General features: G+C 50.2%; 1 protein-coding gene across 15 annotated transcripts in view; it reads left to right on the forward strand.

Moving 5' to 3' along the window:
* LOC110491992 (retinoic acid receptor gamma-A) overlaps positions 1 to 17247 on the forward strand; it is a 74554-nt gene extending 57307 nt beyond the window's left edge. For 6 of the 15 annotated variants that reach the window (XM_021565903.2, XM_036946904.1, XM_036946903.1 and 3 more), the window contains 7 exons: positions 9048 to 9196; positions 9560 to 9710; positions 10767 to 10951; positions 12925 to 13101; positions 13428 to 13632; positions 13964 to 14122; positions 14349 to 17247. In XM_021565903.2, coding sequence (XP_021421578.1) covers positions 9048 to 9196; positions 9560 to 9710; positions 10767 to 10951; positions 12925 to 13101; positions 13428 to 13632; positions 13964 to 14122; positions 14349 to 14722 — 1400 coding nt within the window. In that variant the 3' untranslated portion in view covers positions 14723 to 17247. The remainder of the gene's footprint in view (positions 1 to 9047; positions 9197 to 9559; positions 9711 to 10766; positions 10952 to 12924; positions 13102 to 13427; positions 13633 to 13963; positions 14123 to 14348) is intronic. The other 9 variants (XM_021565909.2, XM_036946907.1, XM_021565912.2 and 6 more) reach the window with 7 other exon arrangements.

The following is a 17247-nucleotide window of genomic DNA, read 5'->3' on the forward strand; positions in this document are numbered from 1 at the left end:
CTCTCTCTCGCTCTCTCTCTCAGACAGTGTACATACACACATATGTCTGCGTGTGTGTTTCGTGACTTGGTGCTGGTTATGACAGCGAGGTGAAAAGTCCTGTGGGGTGGGTTAAGTTGGTGGGTTCACTGCTCTGTCTGTCTACATTGGTGTTTCCTCTCCTCTTCTCCCCCTCTCCCTTCCTCTCCTCTCCTCTCCCTCTGCTCTCCCTCTCCTTCATCTCCTCCCCTCCTCGCCCTCTCCTGCCTTCCACCACCTCGCCCTCTCTTTCCTCTTCTCTCCCTCTCCCTTCCTCTCCCTCTGCTCTCCCTCTCCTTCATCTCCTCTCCCTCTCCTCCCCTCCTCGCCCTCTCCCTTCTCTTCTCTCCCTCTCCTCCCCTCCTCTTCTCTCCCTCTCCTCCCCTCCTCTCCCTCTCCCCTTCTCCCTCTCCTCTCCTCCCCTCCACCACCTCGCACTCTCCTTCCTCTTCTCTTCCTCTCCTCCTCTCCCTCTCCTCATCTCATCCTCTCATCTCCTCTCCTCCTCTCCTCCCCTCTGAGTGCTGAACCAGTCCCTCTGCAGTTGTATTTATCATAGGCCTGGAAGGGTCCAGACAAGCTGTAAAAGGGACACTTTCCCAGTTGAAAGGTACACAGTGATTCAAGAGAGCTTACAGCAATAGAGCTTGACCAGTAAAAGTCATCAGGATGATTGGCAACGTTGCAACCTGTCTTGACCACAGGGGTATAGAGCTGGTAGTGTCAGTAGAAGGAAGAGTTTAGCCCAGGGTTGGTACATGAGCTGTCAACCCATGTAAAAAGCCATGACGCCACAGGGGGAGACGATAAAGAACTGCATCAGAGCCTCCGGAAGAAGGGAGTGCGACAAAAAAAAGAGGAAGGAAACGTGTATGGTGCTGAAGGGCCTTACACAAGAGGGGTGGCAGGAAGAGGTGGGCAGAGAGACCGAGGGAGGGAGAGACAGACAGAGAGAGAGAGAGAGAGACAGACAGAGAGAGAGAGAGAGAGACAGAGGGAGGGAGAGACAGAAAGAGAGAGAGGTGGCACTATACTGGCACGACAAACAAATGGAGGGATGCCACTCTCTCTGTCCCCTATGTTGTGGCACAGGCTCGTTCTGGGGTCACCGTGATACAGTGGAGTAGTAGAAACACCCATCAGGGTTTAGGTGCCCCACTGTTCCACATGCTCTTCTCAATCTGGTGCCCTTCTGTCAGTCTGTCAGGCCACTCTGTCTCCTCTACACAGACACAACTGTCCGTCGCTCCCTCGCACACTGCCTCACACATACGTGCACAGTACACCCTTACGGGGGGGAACGGGAACACGTTCTCTTGTAGTCACATGTTCCATTCCATGTGAAGTCATGTGACTTTCCACATGTGAAATCATGTGGTTTTTCTGTAAGGGCACACAGACAAAGCACAAAACGCACACACGCACACACACAGTACACACACACACACAGTACACACACACACACACAGTACACACACACACACACAGTACACACACACACACAGTACACGCACACACACAGTACACACACACACACAGTATACACACACACACACAGTACACACACACACACACACACACAGTACACACACACACACACAGTACACACACACACACACAGTACACACACACACACACACAGTACACGCACACACACAGTATACACACACACACACAGTACACACACACACACACACAGTACACACACACACACACAGTACACACGCACACACACAGTACACGCACACACACAGTATACACACACACACAGTACACACACACACACACACACACAGTACACACACACACAGTACACACACACACACACAGTACACACACACACACACACACAGCGTTCAGAAAGTCTCGGCCAATCTCATCTCACTCTCTGGCCTCTGACAGTGACATGCAAGGGAAATAAAACACAGCTGTGGGTTCTTTAATGAAGTTAGAGATGTGGCCATCGGTGGAATGTAACAGTCTACAGTAAACACGGCCAATACAAAGAGCGATAAACAGCGTCACAACTAGCACATACAAGCACCGCGGCACTTCAGAGCAGTACAGTGTGTGGAAGCCGAGAGCAGAGGAGTGTAGCCTGCAGAGACTGGGCAGAGCCACTGGCTGGAAGAGTGCCCACTCTGAATTCAAAGTCCGCAGTTCTATTCGCATACAGGCTAACACACACACACACACACACACACACACACACACACACACACACACACACACACACACCCTCACTCACTCACATGCCAAGACTCTCTGGAACAGTGTCCCAGTGAAGACTCAATCATACCCACAGTCACGTAGACCACATCGACAGGCAGTCTATTGTGAAAGAAAAGTTGTTCCTCTGCCAGGGTGTCATATGCTAGCCTAGCTGCTCGGTTAAAATGAGGGTTGTGCAACAACACAAAACGCCTGAGGCACTAGAGCTGGGCGATATGGACAGAGAGCCATACCAGAATAATGAGAAATACAATGATATGTTTATAATGTTCATTTGCACCAGTTAAGCTACTTTCGTATATTACCATACCCTTACAACTACTACTACTGCTAGGAATGTTGTAACTATCAAATGTACCGTCAGTAATAGCCTGTATTAGCAGACTTATTTCATTTCTCACTTATCGTGATTATCGATACCAGTTCACTGCCCTCGATAAATGGTTGGCGCGGTCAGTGTTGATAATTTCCGGTTTATCGTCCCAGCTCTATGAGGCACACAGTCAACAGTCAAGCCTTTGCTCTGCTCACAATTCAATTGTTATTGCACCCACTCTCCTCTCCTCTTCACTCCACTCCTCCTCTCCTCTCCACCACTCCCCTCTCCCCTCCACTCCTCTCCTTGCCTCTCCACTTCTCCCCTCTCCACTCCTCTCCACTCCTCCTCTCTCCACTCCTCTCCACTTCTCTCCTTGCCTCTCCTCTCCTTGCCTCTCCTCTCCACTCCAGTCCTCTCCACTCCTCCCCTCTCCACTCCTCTCCACTCCTCCCCTCTCCACTCCCCTCTCCTCCTCTCTCCACTTCACTCCTTGCCTCTCCACTCCTCCTCTCTCCACTCTACTCCGCTCCTCGCCTCTCCACTCCTCTCCTTGCCTCTCCACTCCTCTCCTTGCCTCTCCACTCCTCTCCTTGCCTCTCCACTCCTCTCCACTCCACTCCTCTCCACTCCTCCCCTCTCCACTCCCCTCTCCTCCTCTCTCCACTTCACTCCTTGCCTCTCCACTCCTCCTCTCTCCACTCTACTCCGCTCCTCGCCTCTCCACTCCTCTCCTTGCCTCTCCACTCCTCTCCACTCCTCTCCTTGCCTCTCCACTCCTCTCCACTCCTCTCCACTCCTCTCCTCTCCACTCCTCTCCACTCCTCTCCTTGCCTCTCCACTCCACTCCACTCCACTCCACTCCTTGCCTCTCCACTCCACTCCTCTCCTCTCCTTGCCTCTCCTCTCCACTCCACTTCTCTCCTTGCCTCTCCTCTCCTTGCCTCTCCTCTCCACTCCTCACCCCTCCACTCCAGTCCTCTCCACTCCTCGCCTCTCCACTCCTCTCCACTCCTCTCCTTGCCTCTCCACTCCTCTCCTTGCCTCTCCACTCCTCTCCTTGCCTCTCCACTCCTCTCCACTCCTCTCCTTGCCTCTCCACTCCTCTCCACTCCTCTCCTTGCCTCGCCACTCCTCTCCTTGCCTCGCCACTCCTCTCCTTTCCTCTCCACTCCGCTCCACTCCTCTCCTTGCCTCTCCACTCCTCTCCTTGCCTCTCCACTCCTCTCCACTCCTCTCCTTGCCTCTCCACTCCACTACACTCCTCTCCTTGCCTCTCCACTCCTCTCCACTCCACTCCTCTCCACTCCTCCCCTCTCCACTCCCCTCTCCTCCTCTCTCCACTTCACTCCTTGCCTCTCCACTCCTCCTCTCTCCACTCTACTCCGCTCCTCGCCTCTCCACTCCTCTCCTTGCCTCTCCACTCCTCTCCACTCCTCTCCTTGCCTCTCCACTCCTCTCCACTCCTCTCCACTCCTCTCCTCTCCACTCCTCTCCACTCCTCTCCTTGCCTCTCCTCTCCACTCCACTCCACTCCACTCCACTCCTTGCCTCTCCACTCCACTCCTCTCCTCTCCTTGCCTCTCCTCTCCACTCCACTTCTCTCCTTGCCTCTCCTCTCCTTGCCTCTCCTCTCCACTCCTCACCCCTCCACTCCAGTCCTCTCCACTCCTCGCCTCTCCACTCCTCTCCACTCCTCTCCTTGCCTCTCCACTCCTCTCCTTGCCTCTCCACTCCTCTCCTTGCCTCTCCACTCCTCTCCACTCCTCTCCTTGCCTCTCCACTCCTCTCCACTCCTCTCCTTGCCTCGCCACTCCTCTCCTTGCCTCGCCACTCCTCTCCTTTCCTCTCCACTCCGCTCCACTCCTCTCCTTGCCTCTCCACTCCTCTCCTTGCCTCTCCACTCCTCTCCACTCCTCTCCTTGCCTCTCCACTCCACTACACTCCTCTCCTTGCCTCTCCACTCCACTCCTCTCCTCTCCTTGCCTCTCCTCTCCACTCCTCTCCTTGCCTCACCACTCCTCTCCTTGCCTCTCCACTCCGCTCCTCGCCTCTCCACTCCTCTCCACTCCTCTCCTTGCCTCTCCACTCCTCTCCACTCCTCTCCTTGCCTCTCCACTCCACTACACTCCTCTCCTTGCCTCTCCACTCCACTCCTCTCCTCTCCTTGCCTCTCCACTCCACTCCACTCCACTCCACTCCACTCAGACAAAACAAAAGACAGGTTTTGAAAATCTCCAGAAAGCCCCTTCTCTTTTGTTCTCTGTTTGTCCTCCCTTCATTCTCTCCTTCTTCTATTGGATCGGTTCAACATCAAGGGAAGTCAATTGGCCCAGTTGATGTTGACCTAGAATTGAATGTAAATGACCTTCAGCTAAACGGCTATTTCTGTCTAGTGCACTTACATTTCACGTCTAATGAGGTGCAGTGATAGGATGTTACTGATGTAACTCCGCAGATGGAGGGGGGTGTGTGTACGTGCATGCTTGTGTGTGTGTGCACTGTGCACGCGTGCCTACGTGTGTGTGTGTGTGTGTGTGTGTGTGTGTGTGTGTGTGTGTGTGTGAGACTGGGGATTAGTGTAGGCCAGGCCAGTGCAGCTGGGCCACTTGTGTACAGAGGCCATTGAAAGAGAGGGATTAGAGGTAAACTGATACTTAGCAGGAAATGAGCAGTGGCTACTCATAACTCAACTATACCCTCCTCTCTTCTCTTCTCCTCCCCTCTGTCACCCCTTACACATAGCCCCCACCCACCACCTACCACCCACCTCTCGTCCATCACCAGCCTGCAGCCCTCCAGAGGGGGATTGTCATGCAAATTGAGGTCCAGGCTTCAGCACTGATAAGAGGGCCTCTCATTTCAGAAGCATTTGTTTTCTAAACAGAGATGAGCTGGGTTTGGGGGACAGGGGTAGACATGAAAAGACAGGGGAAGGGGCTCAGGGGGGTTGATTGATCATTAAATGTGGGACTGCTTTCTTGGGGTGGGGTAAATGTGGAGCGGTATTTGGATAGGTGTGTGTTTGCGGGTGTGTGTGAGTGTGCATGCGTGTGTGTGAGAGAGAGAGAGAGAGAAAAGGAGTCGTATTCTGTTTTACCACGGCAGCAAGCAGTTCTGTCTCTGTCCTAGTTTATCTTTCTCTCTCTGACTTCATCCCCCTTCTCTCTCTCTCTCGCTGCCCCCCCCCCCCCTCCCCCCCCCCCCCCCCCCCCCCCCCCTCTCTCTTGTTCCACCTCTCCGCCACTCAGACGGTGTCAGTCAGCAACGGACCGTATCCATTTCTAGACCCCACACAGGAGTTGTCCTTTTCAAAAGACTCGTCAACACATGGCCCGTTTACTGCTGTTATTATTGCATGAACACACAGGTTCCTGGGACGTTCTGCGCGGTTCCACTCGTTCCCTGTGTTTGATACATTCAGGGCCACGAGGATAGCTGCAGCTCCACTGCTGCAGAAACAATGTGCATAACCAACGCCACCCTATCCCCTATTTAGTGCACAGCGTTTGACCTCGGCCCATTTCTGACCTGGGTCAAGAGTACTGCACTATATAGGGAATATGAGTCCAGACACAGTCACTTCTTTTCAAAGTGGTTAGAGTAGAGGGTGATTTGTTACTTTAGTATTGGGATTAAGATTTACCTCAAGATGTTTCTGAGAAGGAATTTAGGCTGTGGACAATGATTATCTCTAGTAGTAGTAGTAGCAGTAGTAACAGTAGCAGAGTTACAGTGGCAGCAGCAGTAGTAGTAGTAACAGTAGCAGAGTTACAGTGGCAGCAGCAGTAGTAACAGTAGCAGAGTTACAGTGGCAGCAGCAGTAGTAACAGTAGCAGAGTTACAGTGGCAGCAGCAGTAGTAACAGTAGCAGAGTTACAGTGGCAGCAGCAGTAGTAACAGTAGCAGAGTTACAGTGGCAGCAGCAGTAGTAACAGTAGCAGAGTTACAGTGGCAGCAGCAGTAGTAACAGTAGCAGAGTTACAGTGGCAGCAGCAGTAGTAACAGTAGCAGAGTTACAGTGGCAGCAGCAGTAGTAACAGTAGCAGAGTTACAGTGGCAGCAGCAGTAGTAACAGTAGCAGAGTTACAGTGGCAGCAGCAGTAGCAGTAGTAACAGTAGCAGAGTTACAGTGGCAGCAGCAGTAGTAACAGTAGCAGAGTTACAGTGGCAGCAGCAGTAGCAGTAGTAACAGTAGCAGAGTTACAGTGGCAGCAGCAGTAGCAGTAGTAACAGTAGCAGAGTTACAGTGGCAGCAGCAGTAGCAGTAGTAACAGTAGCAGAGTTAGTGGCAGCAGCCGTAACAGTAGTAACAGTAGCAGAGTTACAGTGGCAGCAGCAGTAGCAGTAGTAACAGTAGCAGAGTTACAGTGGCAGCAGCAGTAGTAGTAGTAACAGTAGCAGAGTTACAGTGGCAGCAGCAGTAGCAGTAGTAACAGTAGCAGAGTTACAGTGGCAGCAGCAGTAGCAGTAGTAACAGTAGCAGAGTTACAGTGGCAGCAGCAGTAGCAGTAGTAACAGTAGCAGAGTTACAGTGGCAGCAGCAGTAGCAGTAGTAACAGTAGCAGAGTTACAGTGGCAGCAGCAGTAGTAACAGTAGCAGAGTTACAGTGGCAGCAACAGTAGTAACAGTAGCAGAGTTACAGTGGCAGCAGCAGTAGTAACAGTAGCAGAGTTACAGTGGCAGCAGCAGTAGTAACAGTAGCAGAGTTACAGTGGCAGCAGCAGTAGCAGTAGTAACAGTAGCAGAGTTACAGTGGCAGCAGCAGTAGCAGTAGTAACAGTAGCAGAGTTACAGTGGCAGTAGCAGTAGTAACAGTAGCAGAGTTACAGTGGCAGCAGCAGTAGTAACAGTAGCAGAGTTACAGTGGCAGCAGCAGTAGCAGTAGTAACAGTAGCAGAGTTGCAGCAGCAGTAGCTAACAGCCGTAGCAGTAATGGTCATCTTGGTGTCGAACAAGGCTAGCCCTGAGCGGCAACAACTGTGTCCTCCTCTCACCCCCTCCCTTTTCTGTCCCCTGGCTTTCTCCGTTTTTCTTTAATCATACACCTCCTTTTATACCCCCTTTTCCCTTCTTTTTGAAGTCCCCACTCTCATAAAAAAGGCAAGCTGGTGGTTTGGGTATGAGGGAAAGGGGGAGAGGAGGGAAGGGGGACTGGAGGAGGGGGGATTGTAGGTTAAATGTAAGCTAGCCCTGTGGTTTCCATTGAAGGTGTTAGGGGGAGGCGGGAGGCAGTAAAAGTTAGAATTCTAGAGCCTCCCTGTTTTTATTTGATGATTTTCTCTGCTGTTTTTCACGGGCCTGGGTCTACAGCTGGTGGTGTGAATAGCTTGCCCAAGGTGACTGGATCCTAGTAAAGGCCTGGCCAGCAGGGATGGGGCCTCCAGGCCAGCCATGAGACTATCTTTATAGGCCAGCTTATAAGTCTGGGCCTCTATTGAACCCTGACAGGGCCAAGCTGAGGAATTTAGGGCCAGGAAATGAGAGGAATATAGGGTTTGTTTGTCAGGGGGTGGTGGCGTTTTGGAGGCTGGAGCTGGAGAAGTTGGGGAGTTGAAGTTTGAGGGGTGACCAGTGGTGAAAGTTGAAAGAAGTGGTGTTGGGTGGGGGGGGAGGTCAACATGTGTGTGCCTGTTACTGAGAGTGTTTGTCAGTGTGTGGCGGTGGCGGCATGTCTGTTGGCGTGTGCGTGCGTGCGTGTGTCTGAGTGTGTCTCTCTTGGGAAGTATGGAATCCAGACGTGGTGTAGCTCAGTGCCAAAAGGAGCATATTTCAAACATAATTCTGTTTCATTTAGCGTAGGAGCATGTGACTCAAGGTACAACTGTGACGTCAGTGGGTATGGCAGTCAGCGTGTGGGACTGGGTTTGAGTCTGCAGCAGTGGGAGGGGCAGACCGAAGCGGACACCAGTTGTGCATGGACATTTTGCTCTCTCATCTTCCTATACCTTAGCTACCTTGTGGGGAGAGTGGCAGATTTCTCCTGAGGCAAGTGGATGCCAGTCTCAGTGAGTGAGTCACTGTGGAATGAGGGATCCCTAGCTGCAGCCCCGCCCATTCAGCCGCCAGGCCCTATCAGAGACTGAGATCTGTCAATCTAATCAATCACATCTCCACTTATCTGCCTGTTGTAAAATGGTTTGTTTTCTTTACCTCTGTCAATTACAGCCCCTCCCAACTCTAAAACAGACACTGAACTCTGATCTGTGACCTGAGGGCTCAGTGCTGCCCCCTTAGGGTGAATGATGGTAGGGTGCACTGGGGACATGGGACTAAAAGTCATATCTTCCATTCCATTCTGACTGTTGTCTATCTTCTCACTACCAATAGTCAGCCAAAATCTCCCCGTCTTTATTTGGTGTAGTCTAACCTAAGCGTGACAACTGGCGTGCAACTGGCTCGCTAACAGCAGTATTCGACTGCAAGCTAGAAAATGTAACAAAAATCAGACGACTCATCCACCTCTCTTATATTCTGCAGCGGTGGAGACCCAGAGCACCAGCTCAGAGGAGATGGTCCCCAGCTCTCCCTCTCCACCTCCCCCGCCACGCATCTACAAGCCCTGCTTCGTGTGCCAGGACAAGTCCTCCGGCTATCACTACGGGGTCAGCTCCTGTGAGGGCTGCAAGGTGAGGAGGCCCCGGCTTTTGTTTCATGATCACCGGCATCATCACACGCACTGACAACACTCAAACGTAACACTGGCAGGCAGCATGCCAGTGGTCTCGTTTCTAATGTCCAAAAGTATGACGTCGCGGACGCTGTAAGGATAGAGCGGGTGAAAGTATTGAACACAGGGCGGCGCGGCGGCGCCATGAGAATGTACGAGATCAAAGCCTGGATGAGGAAGCTAAAATGTTTCAGTTGGGAATCCCGGGATCTGAGAAATGAACAGACATGAAAGGTTGAAAGATAACGTGGCCGTTACAATGTCACTCCCTCCACCGGGCCGCGTTTCATCTGCTCCTTCCCCTCTCTTCTCTCGTCTCCAGGGCTTCTTCCGGCGCAGTATCCAGAAGAACATGGTGTACACCTGTCACCGGGACAAGAACTGCCAGATCAACAAGGTCACCAGGAACCGCTGCCAGTACTGCCGACTGCAGAAGTGCTTCGAGGTCGGCATGTCCAAGGAAGGTGAGAGACGTAAGCGAGGCTGGGGGGATGGGGACTACTGACCTAGGACATCCAGGCCCTGTGATACGGAAGCAGGAATGCAAGCACACACGCTCATGCACAAACACACACATGGAAGTGCACACACACACACACACACACACACACACTCAAGAGTATATAAACAAAGCACTCAATATGCTTTTAGATAGTCGCTGGTATAGTTTGATCTAAAATGATTCACCCAGGAGGAAGTAGGAAGTGAAACGAAGAAGCAGCAGGGTACTGATTTGGAAAGACTGGGCACAGTACCACCCTTGTGACTAATCACGTTACTAAATGACTCTTCCTGCGAATCAGCGTCCCAAATGACACCCTATTCCCTATATAGTGCACTGCTTTTGTCTGGTGCAAAGTAGTGCCCTTCTAGGTTACAGGGTGCCCTTAGGGACACAGACTAGGTGTTTCACCAGTCATCTCACTCTCAACACACCCTTGCCCTGCCAAAACCCCTCACCTTTCATTTGCACTTTCATTTCAGTATAGTCGCTCTGTAAAAAATAGCCTTTTTGACTTGGCTCCAACTGATCATTCTGTTATGACAAATACAAAAAAAAAAAATGAGAGTGATAGCAAATTCTTGGTCACAAAAGAGTTCAATTTACTCAATGTGACTGTGTATGTCTGTGAGAGTGTGTGTGCGAGGTGAGGTGAGTGGTAGGAAGGTTTGCCCATGGGACACTTATGTGGGTGTATTGTTTGTGTGGGATGTGTGTTAGGACGTGGATCACATTGTCCCCCTGCTATTTCTGGATATCCTGAGAGGAAGGAAAGAATGGGAGGAGGGAGAGGGAGGGAGGAAAAGGGAGGGAGATAACAGTGAATGGAGAGATAGTGTCATCACTTTGTTTAAGTGGTGTTATGAGCTGGATTGTATAATATGGCTCACTAACTGGTACGCAACATCACCGAATTGCGGCGAGTCAGTGGGAAGCCAACGGACATCCTCACTCACGTGTTGCTGTGTTCCTCCTTCTGCTCTTCCTCTCCTCCTCTTAATCCTCCTCCTCCTCTTCTCCTCCCTAGCAGTGCGCAACGACAGGAACAAGAAGAAGAAGGACGTGAAGGAGGAGTTGGTGCCTCCGGAGAGTTATGAGCTGAGTGGAGAACTGGAGGAGCTGGTCAACAAAGTCAGCAAGGCCCACCAAGACACCTTCCCCTCACTGCTGCAGCTGGGCAAATACCACACCGTAAGAGTCTCACACATTTGGGTATTTGTCCTTTTTCCCCCGTTAGAACATACTGATTCACATCCCATGTAAAGACACTAATCCACTATGAACATGCACACTTTCCCCAACTCAAAAGGCCCGTTTAGGGTAAATCAAATTTCTCCCAATCAAATCAAATGTCATTGGTCACATATACATGTTTAGCAGAGGTTATTGCGGGTGTAGCGAAATGCTTGTGTTCCTAGCTCCAACAGTGCAGTAGTATCTAACAATACACAACAATACACACACATTTTAAAAGTAAAATAATTGAATTAGGAAATATACAAATATTAGGACGAGCATTGACTAAAATACAGTAGAATAGAATACAGTATATACATTTGAGGTGGACCATTTCAGCTTGTCAGTGATGTGTACGCCGAGGAACTTTGAATCTTTCCACCTTCTCCACTGTGATCCCATCAATTCGGACCGGGGCGTGCTCCCTCTGCTGTTTTCTGAAGTCCATGATCAGCTCCTTTGTTTTTTTGATGTTGAGTGAGGTTATTTTCCTGGCACCACTCTCCCAGGCCCTCACCTTCCCCCTGTAGGCCGTCTCGTCATTGTTGGTTATCATGCCTACTACTGTTGTGTCGTCTGCAAACTTGATGATTGAGTTGGAGGCGGGCGTGGCCTCGCAGTCATGGGTGAGCAGGGAGTACATGAGGGGGCTGAGCACGCACCCATGAGGGGCCCTTGTGTTGAGGATCAGCAAAGTGAAGGTGTTGTTTCCTACCTTCACCACCTGGGGGCGGCCCGTCAATGAACAGCATTCTTACATAGGTATTCCTCTTGTCCAGTGCGATGGCAATTGCATGGTCTGTGAACCTATTGGGGCAGTAAGTAAATTGAAGTGGGTCTAGGGTGACAGGTAAGGTGCAAGAGATATGATCCTTGACTAGTCTCTCAAATCACTTCATGATGACAAGTGAATAGTCATTTAGTTCAGTTATCTTTGCTTTCATGGGTACAGGAACAATGGTGGACATCTTGAAGCATGTGGGAACAGCAGACTGGGATAGGGAGAGATTGAATATGTCCGTAAACACACCAGCCAGCTGGTCTGCGCATGCTCTGAGTTCGTGGCTAGGGATGCCGTCTTGGCCGGCAGCCTTGCAAGGGTTAACGCGCTTAAGTGTCTTAACTCACGTCGGCCACAGAGAACGAGAGCCTGCGGTCCTTGGGAGCGGGCCGTGTCGGTGGCACTGTGTTATCCTCAAAGCGGGCGAAGAAAGTGTTCAGCTTGTCCGGAAGCAAGACGCCGGTGTCCGCGACGTGGCTGGTTTTCCCCTTTGTAGTCCGTGATTGTCTGTAGACCCTGCCACGTACGTCTCGTGTCTGAGCCGTTGAACTCCGACTCCACTTTGTCGCTGTGCTGATGTTTGAGAGCTTGGTAGGTGATTGGTTGGTGTACTGTAAGACTGTGAGAGCATTCAACCTCGCTGGTTGATGTCCAGTCAGTGGTGTTATTATTCTACCTGAATAATAATTAAGCAAAAGGCCCGAGGGCTTGTGGTATATGGCCAATATACCACGGCTAATGGCTGTTCTTATGGATACAGCCCTTTAGCCGTGATATATTGGCAATATACCACAAACCCTCAAGATGCCTTATTGCTATTATAAACTGGAGCGTTAAAAATACATGTTTTGTCATACCCGTGGTAAAGGCTGCTGAGTGGCGCAGCCGTCTACGGCATTGCATCTCAGTGCTAGAGGCATCACTACAGACCCTGGTTCGATCCCGGGCTGTATCACAACCAGCCGTGATCGGGATAGTCCCATAGGGCGGCACACATTTGGCCCAGCGTACAGGGTTACTGACTTGCCTAGTTAAATAAAGGTAAAAAATATATATAAATAATAACCAATAACTCTTCTACCTGATCAATGTCTAATAAGAACCCTGTCTGTGTCCCTGCCATCCCCACGCTCACTCTCTCTCTCTTTCTGTCTCTCCCGTCCTCCAGAACTCCAGTGCAGAGCAGCGCGTGCAGCTGGACCTGGGGCTGTGGGATAAGTTCAGTGAGCTCTCCACCAAGTGCATCATCAAGATCGTGGAGTTTGCCAAGCGCCTCCCCGGCTTCACCACCCTCACCATCGCTGACCAGATCACCCTCCTCAAGTCAGCCTGCCTGGACATCCTGGTACTTACCTGGTTCTTTCTATCCCCTCATCCGCTCTGTCAACGGACCCTGCTATATTCTCTGAGACTCAGAGATGTGGCAATGTAATGATGAGGGGACACTGCCTCTCAGTGGATAGTGGCGGTATTGCAAGAGTAGCCCCACGTGCTGTATAGAGGGAAAGGTGAACAGATGACGAGAGATTAGCCTGTTGTTTTAATGGACAATCGATAAAGAACATAGCCTACTATATGGTTTAGCCTTCCTGTTGTATTTTTATTTATTTATATCCTTCCCCCTCTCTTTCTCGGTCTTTCCACCTTTCCCCCTCCCTCTTTCACCTCTAGATGTTGAGGATCTGCACGCGCTACACCCCAGAGCAGGACACCATGACTTTCTCTGACGGGCTGACCCTGAACCGGACCCAGATGCACAACGCAGGCTTCGGCCCGCTCACAGACCTGGTGTTTGCCTTCGCTGGCCAGCTGCTGCCTCTGGAGATGGATGACACAGAGACTGGCCTCCTCAGCGCCATCTCCCTCATTTCTGGAGGTACTGCACCCTCAGGGGATTAATACTATTTTACTGCTCGTCAATACAACGTTAAGAACTAATACAGACCTAAATGTCTTTGAGGTGTTAGGCCGCGATAACATCCTCTATCAGCTACAATACCAGTAGAAATGCAGGGATGGAATAGTTTGGTTGCACTCCACTTGACACTTTATTTACCTGTAGTTGTTACCAATAACATGAAACGATTGTAATGACCTCAAAATCATCAATTACATCATTCCCATCCTAGTCTTATGGCTGTTTATGTGTCCAGTTTGTCACGTAATCGTGTGTATAACGCGATCCTCTCCCCCTGTCCGTCCCTCAGACCGTATGGACCTGGAGGAGCCCCAGAAGGTGGACAAGCTGCAGGAGCCCCTGCTGGAGGCCCTGAAGATCTACGCCCGTCGCAGACGCCCCAACAAACCACACATGTTCCCCCGCATGCTGATGAAGATCACTGACCTCAGAGGCATCAGCACCAAGGGTCAGTATTGTTATAATACAGAAAGAGTACACTACAATTAAACCAGACCACCAGCTAACACACACAGTCTGAATGATACACATAGATTACGGTGGAAGCAGAACATTTGAGACGTCAGGATTACTTCCATAATGCCTGGAACATCTAGCACTATAAGCGAACGCTAAGACATGACTTTCTAGACTCGTTAACATGAATGTTTTTTTCCCCTGTGGTGTGTGAACAGGGGCCGAGAGGGCCCTCACTCTGAAGATGGAGATCCCAGGCCCCATGCCTCCTCTGATCAGGGAGATGTTAGAGAACCCAGAGGCCTTCGAGGACCAGACAGAGAGCAGTGGAGAGAGCTCCCCACCGCCTGCCCCTCCACCCGCTCCACCAGCCTCCACCAAACCCCCCACCACCATGAAGACTGAGGCCGAGGACGAGGAGGACAGCTGGGGGACAGAGAACGGCAGTGAGCCCTCCCCAGAGGAGGAAGATGAGGATGATTATGATGATGGGGAGGAAGAGGACAGGGGCTCGGACAGTGAGGGGGAATCCTGGGCTCTGGAGAGTGGCAGCGAAGGGGATAGGAAGAGCCGTGCCAGGAGGGCGCAGTGAGGAGGAGAGGCGATCACACACAAATACAGTCTGTGCACTCAAATACACACACTAACTGACGTAATCATACACACGCACGCACACACACACACACACACACACACACACAGACACACAGACACACATACACCCACCTTACCCCTTCCAATGCTGGCCCTCCCTCGCTTTCCTCTGTATCCTCTCCATCTCCCTACTGCACATCAGTCTCTCCAAGCAGGACATGACAGGACAGGAGAGACTTACACCTAACTGTACAGACACTATAACTCAGGTTCTCTGACTCACAGGTTCCTGATAAGTAACATGCAGACACGCGGAGAGACCTGCAGAGATACTATTATAAAAGAGGGACGGAGAGACGACATGATGCAACCGACTGGACTCGTGAGTCCTGATATAGAGAAGAGGGAAGATGGCGTGATGGCAACAAAAACGAAAAGCGGACTCTTTGACAACAAAAATAAATCTTTTTTTTTTACTATCTTTTTGTTTGTATCTACATAGAGGAATGGCCAAAACAGAAAGCATGAACTGAACAATAGACTATTTCCAACGGATGCAAAGCAAAACACGTTTCTGAAAAAGACAAACACAGGATGAAACCAAACTGAATATGCTAATCGATTTTTCTGCTGTTATTTGCTTTTGAATACTGTTAAAAAAAAGTATTTTTTTTTTCTTGAATTTTCTTTCTTTCTCAATGTATTAATTAGTCCATACATATCTATATATACCATTATATTTTGTTTGTTTGTAATCCTGGTTTTGTAAATGATTTCTTTAGATGAGGTTTTGTTTTTTGAGGAGTTTCCCATTACTACGGATATATCCAGAGAGAGAGACGAATCAGAATCCGAACTGGCAGACCTCGAACTGAATCTTCTTTCCAACTGCGCCGCTGGTGTTTTTTGGGCAGTTTTGCGCGCCGTAGATGTCAATGATAATCAACTCCGTAATGTTGTGTTACAGTGACTAAAGTTGTGGATTGGTGTTGTTTATCAGGGGACTAGCATTCATCTATGTGCTTCCTTTCAACGCAACAAACTATGCTGTCGAATGGATAGTGTCTCAGTGCCAAAGTTAGCAACTCAACACACACTGACATGTAAAAGTATACGCACACACGCACACACACACACACACATACTAAACCTCGAACCTATAACAAATGTGCCATTTTGGCTTTGTTTGGTAGACAGAGATTGACAGTTGGCCGTAGCACTTGGCTGTGGCACTTCAATATCTTGTTTTATACAATGCATCTTTATTGCCCAATATTGACAGTACAGTCAATGGCAATCTCATCTTATTCAGCAGTCATGCAATTGACGAACACAACGGAAATGTAGAGAACTATCATCATCAAATGCCTGTGAAATCCGAAGCACTATTTGACAATTTGACAACGTGCACAAGCAAACACTCGCTGACACGTGATCAACACACACGCAGACACACGCAAGTTCAAACCAGGAACTGTTAGGGGCAACGACATGAAAACAGACTTCTCAGGGCTTCACTGTTACTAAGGACCAAACCCTAGCGGCCGCCACGCTGTAGGGTGCGCTAGGAACAGGCAATATTTATGTGTGTGTATTTTTGACTCAAGTCAGTGGGATCTGACCAGTAAACTCCTAGCTCGGTGTACATAGTAGATAGATGACTGGTCTAACAAATGGCGTGGATGCCAGCCAGCCTGTTACCCTTTTCACACTATCATGCCAACCCAAACCAAACCAGTGCTGGCAGGGGTATTCTATTTTCACATGGTCCTTTCCAGCACAGTTCCAGGAACTACGGTGGGTGCAGGGCCAGGCCAGCTCTGTCCAGCTCAGTTTGGCTCGGCTCACTGGTGTGAAAAGCATCATCTGTCTCAGACCTGGCATCCGAGAAACCAACTGCCTTCTCATCCGAAGCCATGACATCATCATGTCTTTGTAATGTTGTAGGATTGTACCCCTGCTCTCATGTCTTCTTCAGTGAAGTGGCAGGCCCATGTGTCCTCCCGTCTTCTTCTCTTGCCAACGTGTCTCAGTCAATATGTAACCAACGGTTCATGATGCAGCTGGCTACGTGTACATTCCAGAGTTTTGTACACAGTCTCGCTACGAAGATACAGTATATGAACAGGAGCGCAACAGACTCCTCCCAGCGGTAGAGAAAGAGGGCCTACTGTACAGTTCTCTCTGAATGTGGCCCTCCTGGTTGGTTTTTGAGTGTGTGTACAGGCTTTAACATGCCTCCTCTGTCATCGGGTGGATGTTCTCTGTACGGCGCTGTTGCGTCACACAGGAGCGCTTGAGAAGCAGAGCCGGCGAGGTTTGATGACCTAATTTCCTCTCGGCCTGCCCTGCCAGGCCTTCATGATGCAAACGTTGCGATTATGCTGTTTTGGTGCCGGTGTTCTCTGTAAAACATGGCCAGGGTATTGTCCAATCTTCTGTTCATACCAACTCTGTCATACAACGAAAAAGCCATATGAACTGTACGGCACAATAAATGACTTTTGTGAGATTAATAACACA

Source organism: Oncorhynchus mykiss, chromosome 16 (genome assembly GCF_013265735.2).
Source record: "Oncorhynchus mykiss isolate Arlee chromosome 16, USDA_OmykA_1.1, whole genome shotgun sequence".
Lineage (NCBI taxonomy): Eukaryota > Metazoa > Chordata > Actinopteri > Salmoniformes > Salmonidae > Oncorhynchus > Oncorhynchus mykiss.